The 23,762-nt window shown below is 36.1% G+C and overlaps 2 protein-coding genes across 7 annotated transcripts in view; both read right to left on the bottom strand.

Annotated features, from left to right (window-relative positions):
• Nucleotides 1-6,683: 6,683 nt before the first annotated feature.
• Nucleotides 6,684-10,888, bottom strand: LOC137234038 (uncharacterized). Its single transcript, XM_067757703.1, has 5 exons — nt 10,791-10,888; nt 8,397-8,507; nt 8,197-8,336; nt 7,824-8,099; nt 6,684-7,011 (listed from the first exon to the last, which is right to left on the bottom strand). Exons 2-5 carry the CDS (start codon nt 8,423-8,425, stop codon nt 6,878-6,880), a joined length of 579 nt encoding a protein of 192 aa, XP_067613804.1. The 5' UTR covers nt 8,426-8,507; nt 10,791-10,888; the 3' UTR covers nt 6,684-6,877.
• Nucleotides 10,889-15,567: 4,679 nt separating this feature from the next.
• Nucleotides 15,568-23,762, bottom strand: part of LOC137253209 (streptococcal hemagglutinin) — a 168,418-nt gene continuing 160,223 nt past the window's right edge. For all 6 annotated transcript variants that reach the window (XM_067789747.1, XM_067789745.1, XM_067789742.1 and 3 more), the window contains 3 exons: nt 18,280-18,368; nt 17,524-18,163; nt 15,568-17,456 (listed from right to left, as the gene is read on the bottom strand). In XM_067789747.1, the coding sequence (XP_067645848.1) occupies nt 16,407-17,456; nt 17,524-18,163; nt 18,280-18,368 (1,779 nt within the window). In that variant the 3' untranslated portion in view covers nt 15,568-16,406. The remainder of the gene's footprint in view (nt 17,457-17,523; nt 18,164-18,279; nt 18,369-23,762) is intronic.

The raw sequence follows: 23,762 nt of genomic DNA, 5'->3' as shown, positions 1-23,762 counted from the left end.
TGACTCTAGAATGAGTTTGTACGATATGGGTATCAAATTAAAGGTATTAATGAGAGTTCTAAAAGGGAGTGGTGGTAGTTGTGTATGTGAAGGCGTTTTCCAGATATCGACCAAAATGTGGACCAGGGTGACCCAGAACATCATCTGTTGGATACCGCTAATTTATTTATATATGTAATACCTGCCAAGATTTTAAGGGTTTTTTATTTCGCCCTGCAGAACTTTTTCATTTTCTTCTACTTAATATGGTAGGTGTCACAACCATTTTATAAAGTTTTTTCTAAAGTTATATTTCGCGTCAATAAAACAATCCTTACCTTACCATGTTTCATCCCTTTTTTCGTATTTGGTATAGAATTATGGCATTTTTTCATTTTTCGCAATTTTCGATATCGAAAAAGTGGGCGTGGTTATAGTCGGATTTCGTTCATTTTTCATACCAAGATAAAGTGGGTTCAGATAAGTACGTGAACTGAGTTTAGTAAAGATATATCGATTTTTGCTCAAGTTATCGTGTTAACGGCCATGCGGAAGGACAGGCGGACGACTGTGTATAAAAACTGGGCGTGGCATCAACCGATTTCGCCGATTTTCACAGAAAACAGTTAACGCCATAAAATCTATGCCCCTACCAAATTTCAAAAGGATTGGTTAATTTTTGTTCGACTTATGGCGTTAAAAGTATCCTAGACAAATTAAATGAAAAAGGGCGGAGCCACGCCCATTTTTAAAATTTCTTTTATTTTTGTATTTTGTTGCACCATATCATTACTGGAGTTGAATCTTGACATAATTTACTTATATACTGTAAAGATATTAAATTTTTTGTTAAAATTTTACTTTAAAAAAATTTTTTTTTAAAAGTGGGCGTGGTCCTTTTCCGATTTTGCTAATTTTTATTAAGCGTACATATAGTAATAAGAGTAACGTTTCTGCTAAATTTCATCATGATATCTTCAACGACTGCCAAATTACAGCTTGCAAAAATTTTAAATTACCTTCTTTTAAAAGTGGGCGGTGCCACGCCCATTGTCCAAAATTTAACTAATTTTCTATTTTGCGTCATAAGTTCAACTCATCTACCAAGTTTCGTCGCTTTATCGGTCTTTTGTAATGAATTATCGCACTTTTTCGGTTTTTCGAAATTTTCGATATCGAAAAAGTGGGCGTGGTTATAGTCCGATATCGTTCATTTTAAATAGCGATCTGAGATGAGCGCTCAGGAACCTACATACCAAATTTCATCAAGATACCTCAAAATTTACTCAAGTTATCGTGTTAACGGACGGACGGACGGACGGACATTGCTCAATCAAATTTTTTTTCGATCCTGATTATTTTGATATATGGAAGTCTATATCTATCTCGATTCCTTTATATATGTACAACCAACCGTTATCCAATCAAACTTAATATACTCTGTGAGCTCTGCTCAACTGAGTATAAAAATAGAGGTACTTTGTGTGAGGATGCAAAGTTTCAGGTTTTTTGTGGTCTGCGTGTAAAAACTATGACTACGAATCACATATTTCAACAATATATGACGTAAATATAACTATTTGATGAATTTTGAAGCTTCTAGCCGTAAAAAGGGGCAAAAATGACAGTTTATATGGGGTACATAATATATATACCACCGATCTCTAGGATTTTTTCAGACAACAATACATGCTATACACGTAAGCATTTGGTGAAATTTGAAGCTTCTAGCTGTTAAAATGAGGCAGAAATTGCGCAAAGTTTCTTATCTGAACAATCGGTTGTATGAGATATATACTATATATACCACCGATCTCTAGGATTTTTTCAGACAACAATACATGCTATACACGTAAGCATTTGGTGAAATTTGAAGCTTCTAGCTGTTAAAATGAGGCAGAAATTGCGCAAAGTTTCTTATCTGAACAATCGGTTGTATGAGATATATACTATATATACCACCGATCTCTAGGATTTTTTCAGACAACAATATGTGCTACATACGTAAGCATTTGGTGAAATTTGAAGCTTCTAGCTGTTAAAATGAGGCAGAAATTGCGCAAAGTTTCTTATCTGAACAATCGGTTGTATGAGATATATACTATATATACCACCGGTCTCTATGATTTTTTCAGACAACAATATATGCTATACACGTAAGCATTTGGTGAAATTTGAACATATCTAAACGATTTTTAAGATAAATATAAAATAAAAAATAGGTAGGTACTTTGTGTGAGGATGCAAAGCTTCACGTTTTTTGTGGTCTGCGTGTAAAAACTATGACTACGAATCACGTATTTCAAAAATATATGACGTAAACGTAACTATTTGATGAAATTTGATGAATTTTGAAGCTTCTAGCCGTAAAAAAGGGGCAAAAATGACAGTTTATATGGGGTATATAATATATATACCCCATTTTTTTTCAGACAACAATATATGCTATATACGTAAGCATTCGTTGAAATTTGAAGCCTCTAGCTCTTAAAATAGGGCAGTAATTACGAAAGTTTCTTATCTGAACAATCGGTTGTGGGGGATATATACTATATATACGACCGATCTCATCAATTTTTTCAGACAACAATATGTGCAATATACGAAAGTATATGGTGAAGTTTGAAGCTTCAATCTGTTAAATTGAGGAAGATATGACAAAAATCCAATTTTTCTGAAAAATCGGTTGTATGGAGGATATATGCTATAGTGGTCCGATCCGGCCGGTTCAGACAAATATCTAATCGGACACCCAAATACATCCGCTCACCAAATTTTATCAAGATATCTCAAAAATTGAGGGACTAGTTTGCATACAAACAGACAGACGGACATGGCTAAATCAACTCAGCTCTTCATCCTGATTATTTCGGTATACTTAATGGTTGGTCTATCTATTTTCCTTTAAGGACTTACAATTTTGGGTTTCGTGACGAAATTAATATACCATTTCATTTTCATGAAAGTTATAAATATTGAAAAGAGAAACAAGTTACGAGATGCATAAACAATTGTAAATATGTCTAAGGAGATATGTAACATATATTTACAATATTCTCTATAAAACACGGATAAGCTCACAGCAGTTAAGCCAATAAGCAAAACTAATTGATAAATTCATTTTAAAAATTCCAGTAGTGATCGAGTTTATTTCAAAGTTAATCTTGACCTTGGTCAGCAACGTCAGGGCCGGATTAACTCCGACTTCCTGGGTGTGAGAGAAGAGTGAAGAAACTTACACAAGGAAAGCCCCCACCGCAATGAAGGCATGCCAAAAAATGCTGTATTTAAGAGGCGCTAATCACCCTCCTTATCACTGGTTATTTACAGTGATAATCAAGCAATCCTATACTAGGCAGGACTTCACGGAGAATGCGTTAGAAGATTCAGTCGTTAATATACATATATCGGGCTTCCATTGGATAAACTGAACTAGGAACCCTGTACGACACACTCAAAAATGTTTCCAATATGGACCAAATTTTTTGTGTGATATCGTCTATAACACAAGAAAAAACAATTTAAGTTCTCGGAATCTCCATATACAAAATTTTAACTTAAATCGCTACGCGACCACCTCCCCCAATATGAACCAAAATGTATATGTGATATTGACTATTGACTCTGGCCAGCAACAAACAGCATAACATAGCAAAAAACGGCAACAGCTAAACTAAGCAAACTGCATCGACTAGTTTGCGTTGGCATAACGAGTGCGATGAGAACCGCCCCTGCTGATGCACTTAGTGCTTTAGTGGGAATACCTCCCTTCTCCATTCTGATAGAGAAAGAGGCAACACTAGGCGCACTACGACTTCCAAATATTTCTGAGTTGAAGCAAGGAAATATGATAGGGCATATGAAAGTAATAAGAAAATTCATAGGAAATCCCTCATTACAACTGCGTGACGTAATGTCCCCTAAGCTCAGAATCTCACGGAACTTTGAAGTATCCATTGTGGACAGAACACACTGGGGAATACGGAATCCTTATATTGATCCTGACTCAGAGTTCTGGTCGCGGATGGATCGAAATTCGATGATGTAAGAACGGGAGCTTGTATCTATGGGCCGAACTTCAAGAAATCGATACCAATGGGATGCTACCCCAGCATATGTCAGGCAGAAATTCATGCAATAGAAGTCTGTGGAAGAGAATGTCTGCGGAGAGGCTCAACATCGAAGAGCATCTACATTATGCCGGCAGCCAGGCGGCCCTGCGTGCCTTGCAATCCTACACAGTTACATCTAAGCTAGTGGATGAATGCACTGAAATCCTTAATGCCCTGGGAGCCAAAAACAAGGTTTTGTTAGGATGGGTTCCCGGACATCAGGAACATGAAGGTAGTGAAGATGCAGATTACCTAGCAAAGCAGGGTGCTGCAGCGGCATTCTATGGTCCAGAGGCCTTTTGTGGACTTACAAAAGTACACGCCAGGGAAACTATAAGTAACTGGGAAACTAAACAATTTAGACGTCACTGGGTTGACTACTCAGGACAAAGGCAGGACAAAATGCTTATACTCCCGGCAACGAGAGTATCAGCCATACTCATATGGCCCCGAAGGTTGCATGTGGTCGTACCAAATCGTTCCCGAGATGGTCGGGCTCGTACCTTTATGGTGCTTGTTACCGTAACGTACCGGATCTGCATCCGGCAAAGGACCATCAACATCGATAACCCAGGCGTTCGGGGAGTGTCCTTATCGCTACAGCAACGGCAACATGTCTTAATATTGATAAATCGATTATAAATACTGCTCGAATAAGACTAAAACCTGATCAAAAAAGTTAGTAAGAAAAGGCTCTTCAAGAAGAGTCAAATGCAGGATTATACTTCTACCGACAAAAGCGTCTCGAAAAGGGCTTTAGTATAAAATGCTCTGTGGGCAGCCATTTGACGAAAAATTTGCATATTTGTTGCCCTTTTCCCAGAAATAGAATTATGAGATCAAGTTTTTTTTCATGATGAAATCATGATATAAAGTTTTTGTTTGCAGAGATGATCATAGTTATTTACACCCATATTCTCATTTCGTAATGCCAGTTGGAGATAGTAGTCCTCTTTCACAATCCTTACCACCCCGTCATCTGTACCTAATTTGAAGAACATTTTTCTTCTGGATAGGTAAACAGTGGCCTTTTCTCTTCTCTCATTTCTTCGCAATTTTATCCAATTCAGCAAAGGTAGAACCATTGGAAAGGTTAAGAACAGTGGTGAACTCTAGACTTTCGTAAAGCTTCGGAAAACTATTCGGAGTTCACTACCCTAGCCGAATACCCGAGCCAATATATTGTAGTTAGTTAGCCTCATACTAATAGACACTTCGCCGTAGGTACAACATCATCGTAATCCCGATCCTTGGACATCCCATCCCGAAGTCTAGCCACCACCGTCAACATAGCTATTTGGTGAGAACCACCGTCACCCAGTACTCTCTCTTCGGGCGTGATCCTAACTACCGCCGTCATTACTACCGCCGTTAGCACCCCTTAGCGAGAGCCACCGTCGTCTTCACCATCTCAGCCACCGCTTAGCTAGCACTCTATCTCCCTCTATCTGTGGAGAGCCGTCGTCCTTTACATTGTCAGCGACACTACCTAGTGAACATCTCTCTCTCTCTCTCTCCTGGATTCAAGGTTGTGGATATTTTAGCCTGAGAGCCGCGTGTGTGTGTGTGGGTTCGAAATAAAAACACAAATTTACTGTGTATTTATTTAGGTGCGGGAAGTGGGACCTCCATCCGACTCTGGATTGACTTGAGCATACCTCAGCCTTTGACCAAACCCACCTCATAAATGAGCGCAGCGACATAGGTTCAGTAAAGCAAGCAGTCAATCAGTTTTAGCTTGTACTTCAAGCAGTAAACATCTCATGCTTGAGTTCTATACTCGAACCAAGGCGAATCCATACCAGATGGTGGCAAAGCGAGTTCAACCAATCGCCGTACAGAAGAATGTCAGGTCAAAATAAAATTTTCATTGATTTCGATTAACTGACATGTTGCAGTACAAGGCGTTGTATGGAAAATTATCAAGAAGAAGCAATCAGCTATTGGGATAACAACAAATGGTACTGAATTCGCCTTGACTCGAATATTATTTAAATACACACATACCACTAGAAAACAATTTGCTTTAATATTCAAAGCTCTGCCTGCGTTGCCCACCACTGGTCTACAAATAAGATATGTTTGTTTCATTCTCTTTCTAACACAGTGCCGTGTGACATTGACCAAAATGGAATTTCTGTCATCGGGATCGAAGCAGGGATGCGAAAGTTAACAAAAAAGTAGTGGAATTTCAGATACTACACTATTTTGTACATCAGAAGTACTACTCTGCCGAATAGCCTTCACAAAAAAATAGAAAGACCAAACATGTTGATCAGTTGACCGTGGCTGTGAGCGAACAGCTTATAAACCTTGATAATGGGCAGGACTTACATACCCCATATGAATTTTTACCTCTAGAATAATATGTGCAAAAAAACGTTAAAATCAAAAAGAGAGATTATAAAAAAAGTAATTCGTTCTCTTCGCTACGTTGGTCAGCGTGAATGTGATTCATAAACAATTCAAATTAGAGCAAATCCATAAAATATAAATGAGTTAAAATTACCATAAACGGGGTTTTTCATTGCTTCATAAAGGATTGACACACATTTGTGGTTCTATTTCAGTACATAAAAGTAGGCATAAGCAAACATATCAATAAAAGCACACAATCATAAGCACAGGAAAGTGTTGGGGACGTTGCCAATCCGATCAAAGGCTGACGGCAGAGTGCTCACTATAAGCTATACTAGGTGAGACCCGATTTTCCTTTTCATATATTTTACAAGCTTGAAATTTTTCTGGCACTCTGACAATAGTAACGCTTCTCCTCTGTCATCAGCCTACGCAATATGTAAGACATGATAGCCTGTTGAGGTTAGACGTGGTTCAGTCATAGTAGCGATTGATGAAATATGCTTCATAGAGTTTTCCCATTGTTTGTAGGTTGAAGGACGTTTTTGCCAGCCAATAAAAGCTTTTTAAAAAAATAAAAATTATTTGTAGTAAAGTGTTATCATATAAAAAAATACATTATTAGGCCTGACTAAATTCACAGCGGCGGCTACAAAGCGACATCTGTCAAATTATTTTTACAAATGTTCATGTTGTTATTATTTGCGAGACAGAGCAGCACGAAAATCAATCGCGAGTGTCGCTGTGGCCAGATTTAACCTAATTCTATTTTTGGCAAGGGACAGAGAGTGTCGTTCTTTTTGTTTTGTCAACAAAAAATAGAAGTAAATAACTGATACTAAAAGTTAAAATTATCCATTTGTACATTTGTTTTTTAAACATAATTAATATATGCGTCCATTTGCGATAATTTATTGTGGTGTGGTCTGTAGCCGCCGTCCTCAATAGGACTGTCAACAAACCACATCCATAATAAAGCAAAGCTTGACGACAAGCATTGGCTACTTGATTACTTCGAACGCGATAGCCACAAACATAAATTATAGCAAATGTTAGCGAAAAATTTTGAAAAAAATATTAATTATGTTTAAAAAACACCCAAAAGAACGATTTTAGCTTATATTATATGTTATTTAATTCTATTTTAGTTTTCATTGACAAAATAAAAAGGACGACACCCACTGACGCTACCTAAAAAAAGAATTAGGTTTAATCTGGCGATAACGGCATTCGTGATTGATTGCCGGTGCTGCCCTGTTGCGCCGTAAATAACGAACCTCATCATAACATGTGTTAAAATAATTTGGTAGATGTTGCTTTATAACCGCCGTCCTGAATGTAGTCAGGTCTAATGTTATCAAGCTAAATACTTACAATTCGAAGTTCGCGGTAATGATTTATCATTTACACGATTACTGTCATTTTTTATCATCTCTTTGTCATTATTTAACATCTCTCCATGTGTTGAAGCGTTGATCTGATTTGACGTTAATAATGAATCCGTTGTATTTGCTGCCTTTTGTAGACATTTCAAAATATGTGTCTCACTACGTTTACGCCCGCAACGACATTTTGCTAACAACGAATTGTACATGTCGGGTGAAGTGAAATATGAATCACCTTGACCGGTATATTCGTAGGGACATAGTTCTGCAATTGTAAGCAAAGAGGAATAGGAAAATAAAGGAAGTAAAAAGGAAACAAGTAGACAGTTCGTTTCAGATTTTTGGAAGCTGAAAAAGCTCACCCTGTTTTTGTAGCATCTCCTTCAATTCTTTATTAACTTCATTTTGATTGTAAATTCTATTTAAACGTTTATCGCCAAGTTTGGCCCATTTTTTCTGGAAGTTGTGACGCGCTTCACGTTCTGTTTCTGCTTGTTCTTTGCTGTTTTTAGGATATTGATTTTGAACACACACGTTTTTGATTTTCAACGCATCTACTCACCCTATACCAAGTTGTTTGGTGGGATCCATTACTTATTATAGTTTCTCAATTTTAAATATTCAGTTTGATATTTGAATACTTTTTTGAAAGAGGTTTGAGGGTTTTTGGATTCTTATAATATGAAGCAAGTAAATGTTATTTATTAAGTCAATACTAATAACGATGTTTTGTTTACTTGATTGCTTAGCGGCATGCGCCTTTAAGGGCCAATTAAACTTCCTTAACCCTAACGCCATAGTCGTAATCATACCCATATAAGTCACCATTTATTGGCCCTTTAAAGCGTGCAGTTTTCATATGCTGCGTTTTATAAGCGTCTACGGCAATGAGCCTCATGTGTATCGAGCCTAATAAAGGGCCAATTAATGGTGACTTACATATACCATATACCTATAACCAGATAAAACAGCTGATCGAACCTACCTTATGGAAATCAATGTAATCGATTAATGGTGCCATACCATAACGCTAACGCCATAACCATACCATAGCCTAGCAATTGGTTTTTGGTTTCTCGCCATATCCATAACCTAAAAATATTTGAGTTGGTGAGTTTAATAACTTTTTGTAGATTTTATTCATTGTTTGTGGAATATGTTTGTAATTTTTTGCGTTTTCTTCATCTTTATGAAATTTTCACGATTTTTAGGTTAAGGATCACATTTGACATGGTTATGGATATGGGTATGGTTACGACTATGGCGTTAGGGTTAAGGACGTTTAATTAGCCCTTAATGTCTTACACTTGTACTTAAATGGAAAGCTGCAGCGCTATTCACTAACTTTTTTAACTACATTTGGAGATGTTAAATTAGCTTAACATAAATTTTAACACTTTTTCGATTCACTAACTTTTTGCCAACTCCAAATCCGATAATTTAACGTAGTCGATTTGGCATGTGTTATTTTAATGCAGATTTTGTGTAAGCTGTTAAAACATTGTTTACTTTCGTTTGGGCAAAATTACATTTTATTTAAAAAAATATGGCTTTCGAGTTGAGAAATAAAAGCAGTAAATGATCTAAATATAAAATATATATCAAAAATACTTCCCTTTGCTAAAATAGCTGCATAAAATTATTGGCGCGTACAAGAAATTGATTGTTTTTTTCGATTCCTCTTTGAACTTTTCGTAAATTTTGACATTTCACTACCAGCATTGCCACATCGAAATGATAGTTAACAAGTGTTGTTAAAGCTAAGTTAGTGAATCGCATGTATGATATAACAAACGAAAGTGTTTATGTTAAAAATCTCGTATGTAGATACGTTAAAAGTTAGTAAATAGCGCTACTGGACAGGATTCGTCAACTGGAACAAATTTACATGAAACTTCAAGTCGCTTAAAGCGGACTTGCATAAACGCTCTGCCTTAATACTTTGACATCGCTATAGCGACCAAAGCGTTTACGTAAACCCGACCGCACGTTCGCTTTGAAAAAAGTAATAAAACTACGTTTATTTACTTTTTTTTTTACATGCAAATTAGTGTAAATAGTTAAAACATGCTTTATGCGCATATTTAAGAAAGGTATAAAAGGATATATTTTTCTAACAGCTTTGACAGATATTATTGAATCGATGTACGTGATTGGAAATTATTCGGAACCAAAAGCCACTTTCTCTCACTGATTCGCCGTGTACAAATTTTCTTTTGGTATGTTTTAAAAGACTTTTCTAATTTACATATCCCCTGCTGAGTGGATCACTGCATTGTGAATTCATACAAGTGAAAAATCTTTCTATTCCTCCATTGCCATACATACCTGTCAAATAATAGCATTTCTAAAATCTAGTTAATGGATAAAATATGAGCAGCGAGTTAAGCAAACATTTTAAAATATTTAAATAATAGCGCAATGTCAGTCGTCTACAAAAATGTTTGAAAAACACTATTGAGTAAATGATTTAGGTACTCGAACATCGATTGAAAAGGTGATTGAAGCTGTTTACTATTGTGAACGTTTTTATCAAACATTCGCCACTTGTATGAATTCACATTGGGATCACTCTATCTCGACTGCCGTTTTGATGACGCCCTATTTCAGAATTTGTTTCAAAAAGCTCATAACACAGAAGAATGCCCTATTTGAACTCAAATTCAATATATTTGGACATTAGCTGAGGTGTTTATGGAAAAAACTCTAAAATAGGCCGTTATTCAAACTTTTTCTGAGTTAGGGCGACATTCCACTCAGCAGTCGATATTTTGCTTTTGTTTCGATCTTGAATAGGAAACCTCGCTAATTGATATAATTCCTCTGGCTCTACGTTAGTACGCCTCATGCATCAAGCTTAATTCATTTAAGATTCATATTATTTATAGAGAATAATACCCTTCTTGAAGTTAAGCTACCATTCAAGAAAAAAACATAAATAGGTTTGTAAACTTACCACTCTTAAAAAAGTCCCAATATTAGGCTATTTGCGGGTATGAATTATTGCGATTAAATTAAAACATTTCTCAAATAAACAAATGACTAAAATAAAACATCAACAAGACCGAAAATTAAAAATTTATTTGTGTCAAAAAGCCAAAAACCCAGCAATAAAGTTATTCTACAAAACAATATGAATCAAACGGGGGTTGTTTAAAAAGTAGAAGCTTCTAATAATAATTTTAGCTCTGCGGGCAGTGCTGCATATTTTGCTGTTGTTGCTTGGTGTTGTAAGCCCATAAGTCTTTAATAAAATGCAACCATAAGTATTTTTGCGTCCTCATCTCTATTGTTCTGTGTTCCAGAAAGCTGAATCACAGCCTCCTTGCCTTTGACGCTATCGCTTCGATATGTCTTTTTGTAGCACGATTAGCAATACGACAGGTAAAACGATAACAGCCGAGCGTCACGTCCTCCGAACAGAATTACGATGTAAAGTACTATCTTAGTACCTTGGAACTTAAGACCATACATGAATAACACAAATGCGCCTAAAAGCACGCAATATTTAAGCCTATGGCGGCACTGTGGGCCAGCGAAACTCCTTGTGTGGCCAAAAGTATAATCTATAGAACATAAACTTAAAAAAAGTGATTGCTGATTTTTTGTGAAGTTTTTTATGTCATCGATTCCCAATATGTTAAAAAAATGGCTTATTCCTTAAAATACATTAAAATTAAACAAATTACATTTCTCTGGCGTTTTTACATCTGAAAACTCCTGTAAAAAGACTACAACGTTCGGCGATTACTATACGTTCTAAATAAAAACTTTAAACTAGAGAATTCGTCTTTGGAAGTACAACCCACAGTAGCGAAATATTTTGCAAGTCATCTATCCATAAATAACGATGACCGCAAAGCCAAAGTCTTCATCAGTCTTGGAAAAATTATGTGAAAGTGAAGTGTAATTATGAATAATGAAATGGAGTTGTTGAATTGTAATAACATACGAAGTGTGCGTTGGGTTTCCTTGATGATTGCAATTACTTTAGGGTATCACTAAGAAGGCATCAAAATCTTCTGCATACTTTAATGCCCAAATTTCCTCGTCGCCCTTCGTGATTTTTCCATTTTGTAAAAGAGTTTTGGCTTGAAACTTTTAGCCGTCTTAGGACATGAAACGGACTTTTTGAGTCTATATAAAAAAAGAACAAAATGACTCTTTCGTGAGAAAGTTAAAGTTTTAAAATATTCCAGATCGGAAAGAGAAAAAGCACAAAGTTGTGTTATACTCCGGCCAAGAAAGTGTTTCTATCGGAACCCGCCTATGGAAGCAGAGGTAGAGGGCGGCCCCCACTCCGTTGGAAGGACCAGGTGGAAAACGATTTAAACTCCCTTGGTGTGACCAATTGGCGCCGGTTGGCGGAGCGAAGGAGCGACTGGCGCGCCTTGTTGGACGGCCATAACCGTTTAGACGGTTAAGCGCCAATTAAGTAAGTAAGTAAGTGTTTTATTGGATAAAATTTATATAGAAATAAAAAACAAGAGAAGAGACCAAATTGCTTCTCGACGTATAAATCAAAAAGATAAATGGTATTCTCTCTATCTGCAATATAATAGGGACTTTGGTTAGGAGACTAATAAAAGTCTTCTATGCGTGCATTCGTTTCAGGCTCATTAGGGATAGAAAAAAATGGTAATTTTTATTCCGAAGTCGTGCAGAAAAGTAGGTACGAAATGGCTAAATATGTTAAGCCCTAGTTTGAAAACACAAGAGAGTTATATACATACACGCAAAAGAACTTCTGGCTGAGTTCCCTCTTTTCTTAGCGCAGCATATGAAACTGGGGCCGAAAGCTACAGAACCAATTTACTGTTGGTATCCTGAAAAAACCCGGAAGAAGTGGTGTGAGGATTAAGGTGTGCGTTGACGTTATGGCCATTCCTGATTTTGGATCCCTTATATTATCTTGGTTTGCAAAACTAAATAGCAATATGGCCTAGGTTAAATCCGGATAATACGAATTTACTTAATGTCCAGTAAGTATGTAGTCCTAATATCCAAGTATCTGGGAATAACAATTGTTTTAATTCTGCTTCCGATCGAATAGCATATTCTCTGTTAATCGGAACAAAACGACTTAAAATTCAGGGAAATGGTACCACTGTAAACTTATAGCGGTCTTCGGAGGGGTTACATAAGGTATACGACCATAACGTGAATTGACGTTATGACCATATCAAATGGCCACAAAGTCAATTCAAGTTATTACCATATGAAATAGTCCCAACGTCAAATTATAAATAGATACAATGTCAACTATATTGACATTATGACCATCAAGTGGCTATTGAATCAATTTTTTTTTGCACCTCCAAAATCCTTCATTAGTTTTACTAATAATTTCCCTCAAATGATTTCGCTTCGCCCATAGTAGGCTATTGAGAGATTAATGTTGGCCGATCCCGTGATTTTTGAAGAACAATGTTATCTGTGATTGGGACCTCCCATTCACAGCGGCTTTTAGCCGTGACTGTGACTGAAAAAAAAAAAAACAAATACCGCCAACAGGAATCAGTTTTATATTTTTCCCTGCGGATTGTGTTGCGAATAATGAACTCCGCGTAATTTTTTGGGACATCTACTGTTATTCAGTCGCAGCTTAAGTAAATTGCTCATTGTATTGGTTTATAACATAGAAGAGATTTGTTCCTGTGATGAGAGCTATGTTTGAGTCTGTGATTGGTAACGGGAAATAGTGCTGTCAAAGGCAATCAGTCACGAATATTCTTTGTAAGCTGTCGCTGAAATGTACTGTGATATTTCAGTAGCTGTGACAAAATCACAGGTACACGGATATTTGACAACTCTATTAGAGATATGTTTAGAAAATGTTGCATGTTCTTAGGCGCACCTAATATTGTAGATTTTTGGAAACCCAATATTAGCGGACTTAAATATATAGAGCTTGAGTAACAAGTAACCAAGCAATAAATCAAAAACTCCATTTATTTGAAATTTTTTAAGAATTTTTATTTTTAGCTATTTGCCTTTTTTGATATTAGAGTTACAATTGCATATATTTAGTATACATATGCCTTTTTGCATAGTTCTTTATTGTATTCCATTTTTCCATATATATTTATAATATTATATCTTTTAATTTACTTCTACTTTCACGCTACTTTTTATGCTAATTAAAAATCCATTTCATTAAATAGTTTACTTTTGCTCTCACTAATTTACTTAAACATATATATGTATCTATATATAAATACATACACATTTATAATGCTAACATTAACTATGCTAACATCTATTATTATTGATATATACAATTGCATTAAATTTACTTACTAATTTATATAAATAATATATTTATTTATTTATTTTAATATTTTGTCTTTAAATCTACAAATTAAAATCGTTTGAAAACGCAACAGCATTAGCTACATATAAACAAATAGTGACGAAAGTGTTGAGCATGCGCACTACAAATGCTTGAGCGTTTGCCTTCAGTGTGTATGTGTGCGTTTGCCAGCAATTTGAGATGATGCCTACATATAAATTTGTAAATAATTGTTTTACATAAATATATACATACATATAATTGGCTAATGAAAGGCATTTAAAAACATACATGCATACATACATACATACGTGTACATTAATCATATGTATTTAATTGTTTTAAATCATGAACACAATGCACAAATTTGCCCGCCCTGTTTTTAATTATTTTTAAACGGTTTTATTTGTTATTTGACTTAAATTTTTGGCTTTGGAAAAAAATTGCGTTAACATAATTGACTAAAATAAATTTTGAATAATTACATTAGACATACATACTAACATAAATCTACATTCAAAAAAATATAAAATAATTATAACAAAGGCAATAAAATTCATTAGTTAAAAAATTAGTTTACAAAGCATTTTAAACATTTGCTTTAAAAAATATTTTTAGGCCTCCAAAGTAATCATCTTAATCTTAACTTAAGGCGTTTCTAGAAATTACATAATTTATTTAATTCTTAAGAAAATAAAATTATCTCAGCTGGCAAAGCATTAACGGTGGCCACAGGCACTGCTCGTTGCAGATTCTTTTCATGCAGTTTTATACGTTTTTTTCTATAAAATGTTTGTAATGTTTTTTGCTCAATTTTTAAGTTTTATATTTTTTCCACTTTTTATGCTTCAAGCGCCCACTGTTGTGTTTGGAAATGATGTGTGAATACAAAGTTTAAATGAAACCAGCGTACAAAGTAGTTTGATAATCAACACAAACAAGTTAAATTTCATGTGCAACATATTGCAGCAATTACCTACACAAATATGTAGCCATAACATTAGGGTGATGCAAAAAAAAGGTATTTGGCGCACATAAAAGCTAAAAAATTCAATTGTATGCAAAAGTTTGGTAAAATATGATGCCTCATTATGTTGATAATAATAATTTTTTCTTTTGCAATTTTCATTTTAATTAAATTTTATAAATCTTCATTTATAGGAGTTACCAATTTTCAATTTCTAATCGTTTTTAAGATTTAGTACCTAAATTTTTTGAATCGATTTTTTATTTATGTATTTTCAAGTTATTAAATTTAAATTATAAATATTTTATTTGCCAAATTTAATTTTTGATTTAAAGGAATTTTTTATTTTTAGCCTTTAAGTTTTCACTTTAAATATTTGTTAAAATTTAAGTCTGAAGCTTATCGAATTTGTAATTAAATTTTTAAATTCCAATTTATGTGTTCTACGGCTCAGTTTTGAATTTTATATTTAAATTTTTATTTTTGATTAAAATTTTTAATTTATAATTTTCGGCTTTTTGAACTTTTAGTTTTTGAATTTTAGTTTTTCTATTTCAATTACAAAATTTTAAAATTGTGAAAATAAAATAATTTTAGTTCCTATTTTTCGTTATATTTTATTTATATTTTTAATTTAAAATTTTTAAATAAAGATCTAAAACTAAAATAAATTTAAAATTTTTAATTTCAAATAAAATTTAAAAACAAAACATAAAACTTCAAATTTTCAAACTTTGAAATGAAAATGTAAAATTACAAATTTACTACTTTGAAATTAAAATATAAACATTTTAGTATTCATTTTAAGTTTTAGCTCTGCATTTTTTTTCAAATCTCCGTTTGTAACTTTCCTTTATTGATTTTTTGTTATTAGCTATAGTTGTTAAAGTTATAATTTTGATTAAGTTATAGCTCTTTGTCTTCAATATTTAGTTAAAATTTTTATTTTTTATTTTTCAATTTCGAAAATAATTTTTCATTAAGACGTTCATATTTTACCAGAATTGACTTTATAATTCTACAAGAATTTGAAAAAATGTTGAAAACAAAAGTTTTTTTGTACCACCCTAGCATGCATACATACACATCGTTCTACCAAAATTATACCCTCACTCCCCTGAGTCCCTACGCATACAGGAATTTGTTGCTAGTTTATGCGCAACTTCTTCACGCTGCGCTGTACCCGTGTCTTTTTTCTTCTCCACTTCTCCAATTGCACCCATGCTCCGCGCATTGCCGCGCAGCGCCTAGGCGATCTCAGCAATTTCAATGCCTTCAATTGTGGAAGTTGTTGCAGCGTTATCGGCGAGTTGCTATGTTTTAGCTCGCTTATCGCATTTTTTGCAGTCTTTGCTATTGCAATTGCAATTATAGCTATCAGCGACTATTGTTGCAACCGTGGAAGCGGTAGACGCGCAATCACCGCTTAACGAGGGATAGCAATCCATTGCGACTAAACTGTTGCGACTGCTATTAGGTTCTACAGCGGCGCTGGTCATTGCTAACTCACAATCGTTACTCTTTAACGATTGTAACGATGTTGTAGGCTTGGCGCTTTCAGCAACTATGCTATCCAATAACATCTGCTGCTGCTGTTGCTGATAGAAACGCTGTAGTTGCGCGTGCTGCTGTTCGCGTTGATGATGATGGTGATAGGCGCCAATTGGTACCGTCACCGACAAGGGTGGTGTTGGTATACGTTCCGTAGACAAAACGGAGGATGTGGCTGTTGGGGAGACGCCAATTGTAGTTAGTAGTTGTGTGCTGGGTGCCAAACCAGCAGTGATGGAAGGTGGCGTGGACGATTGTAACGAATTCGCGGCGCCATAATTACAGGCGGTCGTTTTTAATGTTGCTGCCGTTGCTATTGGCAACGACGCTATAGGCGCCGACGAAAGCGCAGACGCTGATAAGTTTGTCGATACGGAAGGCGATAAAGCGATCGCTGCATTAACAGAAGGAGCAGTGGCAGTTGAAGTAGCATTGTACGCCGCAGATGCTATTGATGATGCTGAGGACGATGCTGATACGGGCATGGACGATATTGAAGCGGACGATGCCAGCGAGGAGCATGCTGATGCCGCTGACGATGAGGATGATGATGAGGTTAGCGCTGTGGGCGATTTTGGTGAACTTTTGCGCGAAAAAAGCTTTGTAATCACATTTGGCTTTGATTTATGTTGCTGTTGTTGTTGGAAATGTGACTGCGCGCTTGCTGAACTGCCACCTGGCGCATACAACGCTGTGCTGGAGCCTGCAAGCGCCGTTAGCGCATTTGTTAAATTATAGGATGATTGTTCTGGAACGTCTTTTATGGTTTTATTTGGCGGCGGTTTGATGTAGGAACGCGTTAGTTCTGATTGCTAAACGCGGGGAAGAAAAGAAAATTAGTAATATACTTCAAAAAATAAATATCATTTGCTCACCAACCTGATAGCCTGTGCGTATCTGCATATTACGATCCTGGCCCCATTCGCTATCCGGCAACAGTACATGGTGTGGGCAATTAGGCGTTAGACGCTGCTTCAATTGGGGCGCTTGTTGATAGTGTTGATGATGATCGATACTGTGATTATTGCAGGAACTATTGCTGCCGCTATTGCTACTATGGCCGCTACCAGCTCCTCCACCGCTCCCGCTGGCCAAGTTGCTATATTTGAGCGTGGCCGCTTCAATACCGCCGCGCATGAAATTGCTATTGCTAATACTTAAATTATTGCTACGCGCTGGCATACTGCCATTGCGTGCGATACTCCCGCTACCACTAGCCACTGATTGCCGATGTTCTTGTTGTTGCACTGACATGCGCTGGTAATGTTGCTGGATTTGCTGTTGTTGTTGGTAATGGTGATGATGCTGTTCCTGTTGATGGTGGGAATGTTGATTGTGATGTTCTAGATGTAATAAATTTTGTTGTTGTTGTTGTTTCTGATGATTTCTGTTGCTACTGCTGCTGCTACTACTGCTATAGCTGTTGCTAGTATTGTTGCTACGGATCACAGTTTCGCTACGTACTAAAATCTCTCGCGCTGGCAAAGCATCCACGCGCATTCTACAACTATATTGCCCTCTGTGTGATGGAATCAAAAGACGAGAGAGAGAGAGAGAGCGAGAGAGAGAGCGAACAAGATAAAAACGTACATATTAGATTTTGCCTTTAAAAAAGTATGTGATATGCCATCTTACCTATCGTTGGGAGGTGAGTTAAGAGTTGTGCGGGTCGGAACGCCGAGCCGCTCCATTCCCGCGCAGCCGGCAGTCTGTACCGAGAGCATCTGAAAAGAAAAAAAAAAATAGTTGATTAGAGATTTGTCAGCAGACAGTTTTATATTTACAATCATCACAAAATATTATGCCTCAATAGTTTCTTTCTAACAAAAAAAGCTTTGCGGACACTTTTTGATAGGCCCAGCGAAAAACCTCATACAAATGTATGTTTGACCAGTTAGGCCTTTTGTGTCCAAGCCTCCATATTTTACACTTATAGAAAAACTTTTGTGGATGTGAAAGCTCTCGCTCTTTGGTGTTTCTATACAGCTCTTAAAGTAAATAAACTGATCTCCCTTAACAGATATACATACGTACATGGAATTTGGCTTAGCAACCAATATTAAATCATGTTAAACTTAAAGCTTATAATTTTTTAGCAGCCGAGTTAACAGCACTTATATGGTGATTATAAATTCATACTTAAAGCAAAAACCAAGCGTATATAGCTTAAAATTGTTGAAGAAATAGAAAGGAAACGGGGAAGGTGTTGAGCATAAAAGCTTTTCGGAATATTTTGTAACAAACAGTTTAAATGAGCTTTACTAAGATTTATCTTTTACTAAGTCGTCAGGAGAAGATTACGAACGTTTTTCTCATGTGAACTTAAAAATTTATCTGTCCTTTAAATACAAATTTTGTTTACAAATATGTTTTTATCGGACAGCCCAAGGCGGATCCATACCAGGTGGTGGCAAAAAGAATTCAACCGATTCGCCGTGCAGCAGAATGTGAAGTCAAAAGGAAATTTTGATTGATTCCGATTAACTGAAATGTTGTATTACAAGGCGTTGTATGGAAAATAATCGAGAAGAAGCAATCAGCCGTTGGGATAACAACACCTGGTACTGAATTCGCCTTGGGACAGCCAAACCGTATAGTTAAATTGAGAAAATGGTTCTTAAGAAGGTTTTTTGTTTGAGAATAAGAAAACGCTGTTCAAATTTCTAAAAGTTATTTCTTAAGCTGATATTCTACAAGTTTTAACAATTATTCGGTCAGTTTCCAGAAATGAAATCGCTAGGAAAAACTTAATCGCAAAATGGTTTTTAGTTCTTGTAAACTGTCACAAACCAGGACTTACTTACTTACTTAATTGGCGCTTAACCGTCTAAACGGTTATGGCCGTCCAACAAGGCGCGCCAGTCGCTCCTTCGCTCCGCCAACCGGCGCCAATTGGTCACACCAAGGGAGTTTAAATCGTTTTCCACCTGGTCCTTCCAACGGAGTGGGGGCCGCCCTCTACCTCTGCTTCCATAGGCGGGTTCCGATAGAAACACATTCTTGGCCGGAGCATCATCTTTCATTCGCATAACATGGCCTAGCCAGCGCAGCCGCTGCGCTTTAATTCGCTGGACTATGTTGATGTCTGCGTATAGCTCGTACAGCTCATCATTAAATCTTCTTCGGTACTCGCCATCGCCAACGCGTAGAGGTCCATAAATCTTTCGAAGAACTTTTCTCTCGAACACTCCCAAAGCCGCTTCATCTGCTGTTGTCATGGTCCATGCTTCTGCCCCATATAGCAGGACGGGTACGATAAGTGACTTGTAGAGTACGATTTTCGTTCGCCGAGAGAGGACTTTACTTTTCAATTGCCTACCAATCCAAAGTAGCATTTATTGGCAAGATTGATTCTTCGCTAGTAAAAAATGCTTAATTTAGCCTCGCTTCCAAGAGGGTTAAAGGAACATCCTCATAAGCACTATGCACACAGCCGTGTGATTGGTAAACGCCTTTATCAGGGCGCGCCCGGTGAACCCCGTTATCAATATAAACGATCAATATATTTGTATGGTATCGAGATACGAGTTTCTGATGGCTGACAACATTATCTGAATTACATTCTTATAAAGCCAGTCTGGCAATACTGCGCTAGCCAGATTGACGTTAGATTGACTTTAGATGTGAAAGAGTTCAGTTGTGATTGAGAATAGAGGAAAGAACTTTGATTGTGACAGTTTTAATAAAAGCGAATAAAGAGTTGGGTTTTTTATAACCATTTTTCCAAAATATAAAAGTTGGCATTATCTTATTTATTGTGAGAAAGGGTAAGTGAAAATATACAATACTCTTGCCGAAGAAGAAAGCACACTACCAAAAGAGAGGCGAGTCACCCTGGCGGAATTTCCTCCTGGATACTGTAACAGGTGAAACTCTTACTAGTCCAGAATCATAATGTTTGCATGACACCAACCACCTTTTCAACTGTAATGTGGGCACTACGCCTCTAACTCTAATCTCCCTATGGTCCGCCCCTGTTGTATCTGCAAGTTTCTTCGGACTTCTGTTAGAGGACCTTGGTGACAATTTGTAAGTGGTAGTACCCATTGAATGGGGCGAAGCACTCTTAAGACAACAACAAGAGCCTTTTGTTCGGGTTGGAAGGGCAGGCAAATCTCTAAACTTTTGTTGCTCCAAATTAAGATCTATTAAATTCTGCTACATAAATTAATTACTTAAGCTAAAAGAGCGAACATAGCAATGCTTTGAATAAAATTTGGATCAAAAGGTTTTAGGTTGGTTTGAAAGTGAAGCCTCGTATATTACCGAGCTTTTGTTTAGTAATGACAGAAAAAGTTTATAGCAACTAACTTAGTTATTTAAACATGATTTTTCTATTGAAAAATTTGATAGAACTAAAAAATTTGATAGACTAAAAAAATAAAAAAAGCTTCGGAAAAGCTTTCGTGTTTTTTGCTCGACAAGTTTTCAAAAACCTACTACTTCTTAAGTCTTATAAGGCAAAAAATATTTATCTAAGACACATTTGGTACCCCAAAGTATACGGAACATATACACACGCAACCATACATCCACACACATACACACGTACACACAAATATTTACAAATGAGTAGTGCAAGGAATGAGAAAAAAACGGTCATCACTAGATTTTTGCTATATTTTTTTTATTTTGATTGGTATTTAAAAATTTTTTTTTTTTGAAAATTTTTGTCTTTGTTTTTCTTGACTGCAGACTGAGTGTCTGTGAAGATGATGATAACTTTAACGTTGTCTGTCGGTTATTACTATTCCTGTATGTTTGTATCTATGCTTGTTCGAGTGTACTATGAGTGAGTGACTGTCTGACTGACTGCGTCTGATTGCTTCTTCACATGCTCTTACGGCATACTTTTTTGTTGTAATTTATTTTAGATTTTTACTCATTTCTTTTATTTGTTTGTCTGCGCCAAGCATATTACAAGTACAATGTGACTTTGCACGTAAGCAAGCAAATGTAGGTGTGCTTGTTTGCAATATCTTTTGTAGTCACTTTGTCTGCACGTCTATCCGGCACTCTGTCAGCTGTTCGTCGTTTACTTCTGATTGTTGCTGTTTTTGGTAAAGAAAATTGGCAGACAGCATGTTGACGTCGCATTTTTGCCTCAGTTGGCACAAAGCCAAAAATTTGGAAAATAAAATAAGAAGGAAATATGATAAAAAGCTAAAAGACATGAAGGCATAGGAAAAGATAAGAGAAGATATAAAATTTGCAGAATAAAAAAAGAACTCAAAAGAGAAAAATAAATATTAAAAATTGTGATTTTCAACACAGGAAAATTCGCACACTTTGCTAAAAAAAAACAAAACACTTGAAGCGATTTAAGCCGAGCTTCTCTTTCAACTTTCGTCGTGCTCCTTTCTTAGTTCTTCCCATAAATTGACTGGACGGAACCGAACGAATGAATTTTCATTGAAAAGCTTTTGAAAAGCAGAAATTCACTGCCGATGGGCGTCCTACTTAGAAAAACTCCTCTCTTACTGAAAAAAAAATTTATTTTCGATATTGCTTTGCTATGGACTTCAAATCTGAATTTTCTTTGTGATAGGCGGAGAAACTGTGCTCATCTAAAGAAAAACACATACATATGCGCATGAATGATGCAAAAGTAAGAACATAAAGATTTGGGACAATCTCATTAGCGATTCGCTTTTGTATCATCCACTTCTGAATGATTCAAGCAGCTTTAGAAAGACTGTAGATATTTAAAAATAAATTGTTCCAACAGATTTTCTTCAATTTATTTATTTAATCAGGAAATGGTTATCAAGGTCAATATACTCACGCTTGCATTAAAAAAACTTATTTAAAATCTTTCATTAAGTCTTAAAAATAATGTAAAAAGAGATGTTTATTATATAAAAAAAAAGGCCATGGTTACTAGGACAGTTTTCTGAATTTCACTTCTTCATCAGCTAGCTTTTCGGGAGCTGAGCATTTAACTCGAATCTCTAACATTCATATCAGTGGAAAGGCAGATGCCTGTAGCTACTCAGCCATATGAATGTCCCGTTGCTCGCTTAACAATTGCTCTCTAAGAATTGCCTTTTTATTTCTATTCCTTTTAATCACCATGTAGGCACATACACTCTGTATGTAGTTTATCCTAATAGTGTGGATATGATTTAGGCGCGCTTTTGAAAGCTTAGTAACATTTCTCTAATATCAATAACAAAACCATTGTATAAAGAAATATGAGAAAAGCTCGCTAATTAAATACATATAATCATATTGATATAATAGTAACAGCGGACGTATTGAATACAAATACTGTAAACATCCGACCAAATGTTACTAAGCTTTCAAAAGCGCGCCTAAATCATATCCACACTATTAGGAATAAACTACATACAGAGTGTATGTGCCTAAAATAAATGAATGTAAGGCGCGATAACCTCCGAAGGGATCTAAGGCCGAGCTGCTCTTCCAATTTGCGTCGTGCTTCTCTTGATTTTCCCTACAAATTGGTCGGACGGGACCTACATGCTTTACGCCGTCCCCGAACGGCATCTGCAAGGCAGATGATTTTTCACTGAGAGCTTTTTATGGCAGAAATACACCCGGAGCGCTTGCCAAACACTGCCGAGGGGCGACTCCGCTTAGAAAAACTTTCTTCTAATTGAAAACCCTTATTTCTAAAATTTTGATGTCGTTTTGCTCGGGGTGTGAATCCAGGGCATACGGTGTGGTTTGCGGAGCACGCTACCATCACACCACGGTGGCCGCCAATGGTGATTAAAAAGAATATAAATGAAAAGGCAATTCTTAGAGACCAATTGTTAAGCGAGCAACGGGACATTCATATGGCTGAGTAGCTAAAGGCATCTGCCTTCGCACTGATATGAATGTTGGAGATTCGAGTTCAGTGCTCAGCTCACGAAAAGCTAGCTGATGAAGAAGTGAAATTCAGAAATATATCCTAGTAACCATCGCCGTTTGTAACCTTTACAATTTTTCTCTACTATCAATAACAAAACCATTGTATAAAGCAATATGAGCAAAGCTCGCTAATTAAATACATATAAAAAAAAAAAATTTTAAAAAATTAAATTTGAATTCGAAGAATGTACATCAGGACGAACAAAAGGCAAGTTTATGGCAAAGCGAAAATTGTCTTT

Source organism: Eurosta solidaginis, chromosome 5 (assembly GCF_040869045.1).
Source record: "Eurosta solidaginis isolate ZX-2024a chromosome 5, ASM4086904v1, whole genome shotgun sequence".
Taxonomy (NCBI): Eukaryota; Metazoa; Arthropoda; class Insecta; order Diptera; family Tephritidae; genus Eurosta; species Eurosta solidaginis.
The sequence above is the reverse complement of the archived record's forward strand: the minus strand, read 5'-3'. Positions and strand labels throughout refer to the sequence as shown.

Bases quoted from the DNA above. Each gene is read 5' to 3' on its own strand.
- LOC137234038 (XM_067757703.1), bottom strand. From the start codon at position 8,425: ATGGATCCCACCAAACAACTTGGTATAGG. The intron at 8,337-8,396 runs GTGAGTAGATGC...TCCTAAAAACAG, and splicing joins ACCAAACAACTTGGTATAGG to CAAAGAACAAGCAGAAACAG. The intron at 8,100-8,196 runs GTGAGCTTTTTC...TTACAATTGCAG, and splicing joins GGAGATGCTACAAAAACAGG to AACTATGTCCCTACGAATAT.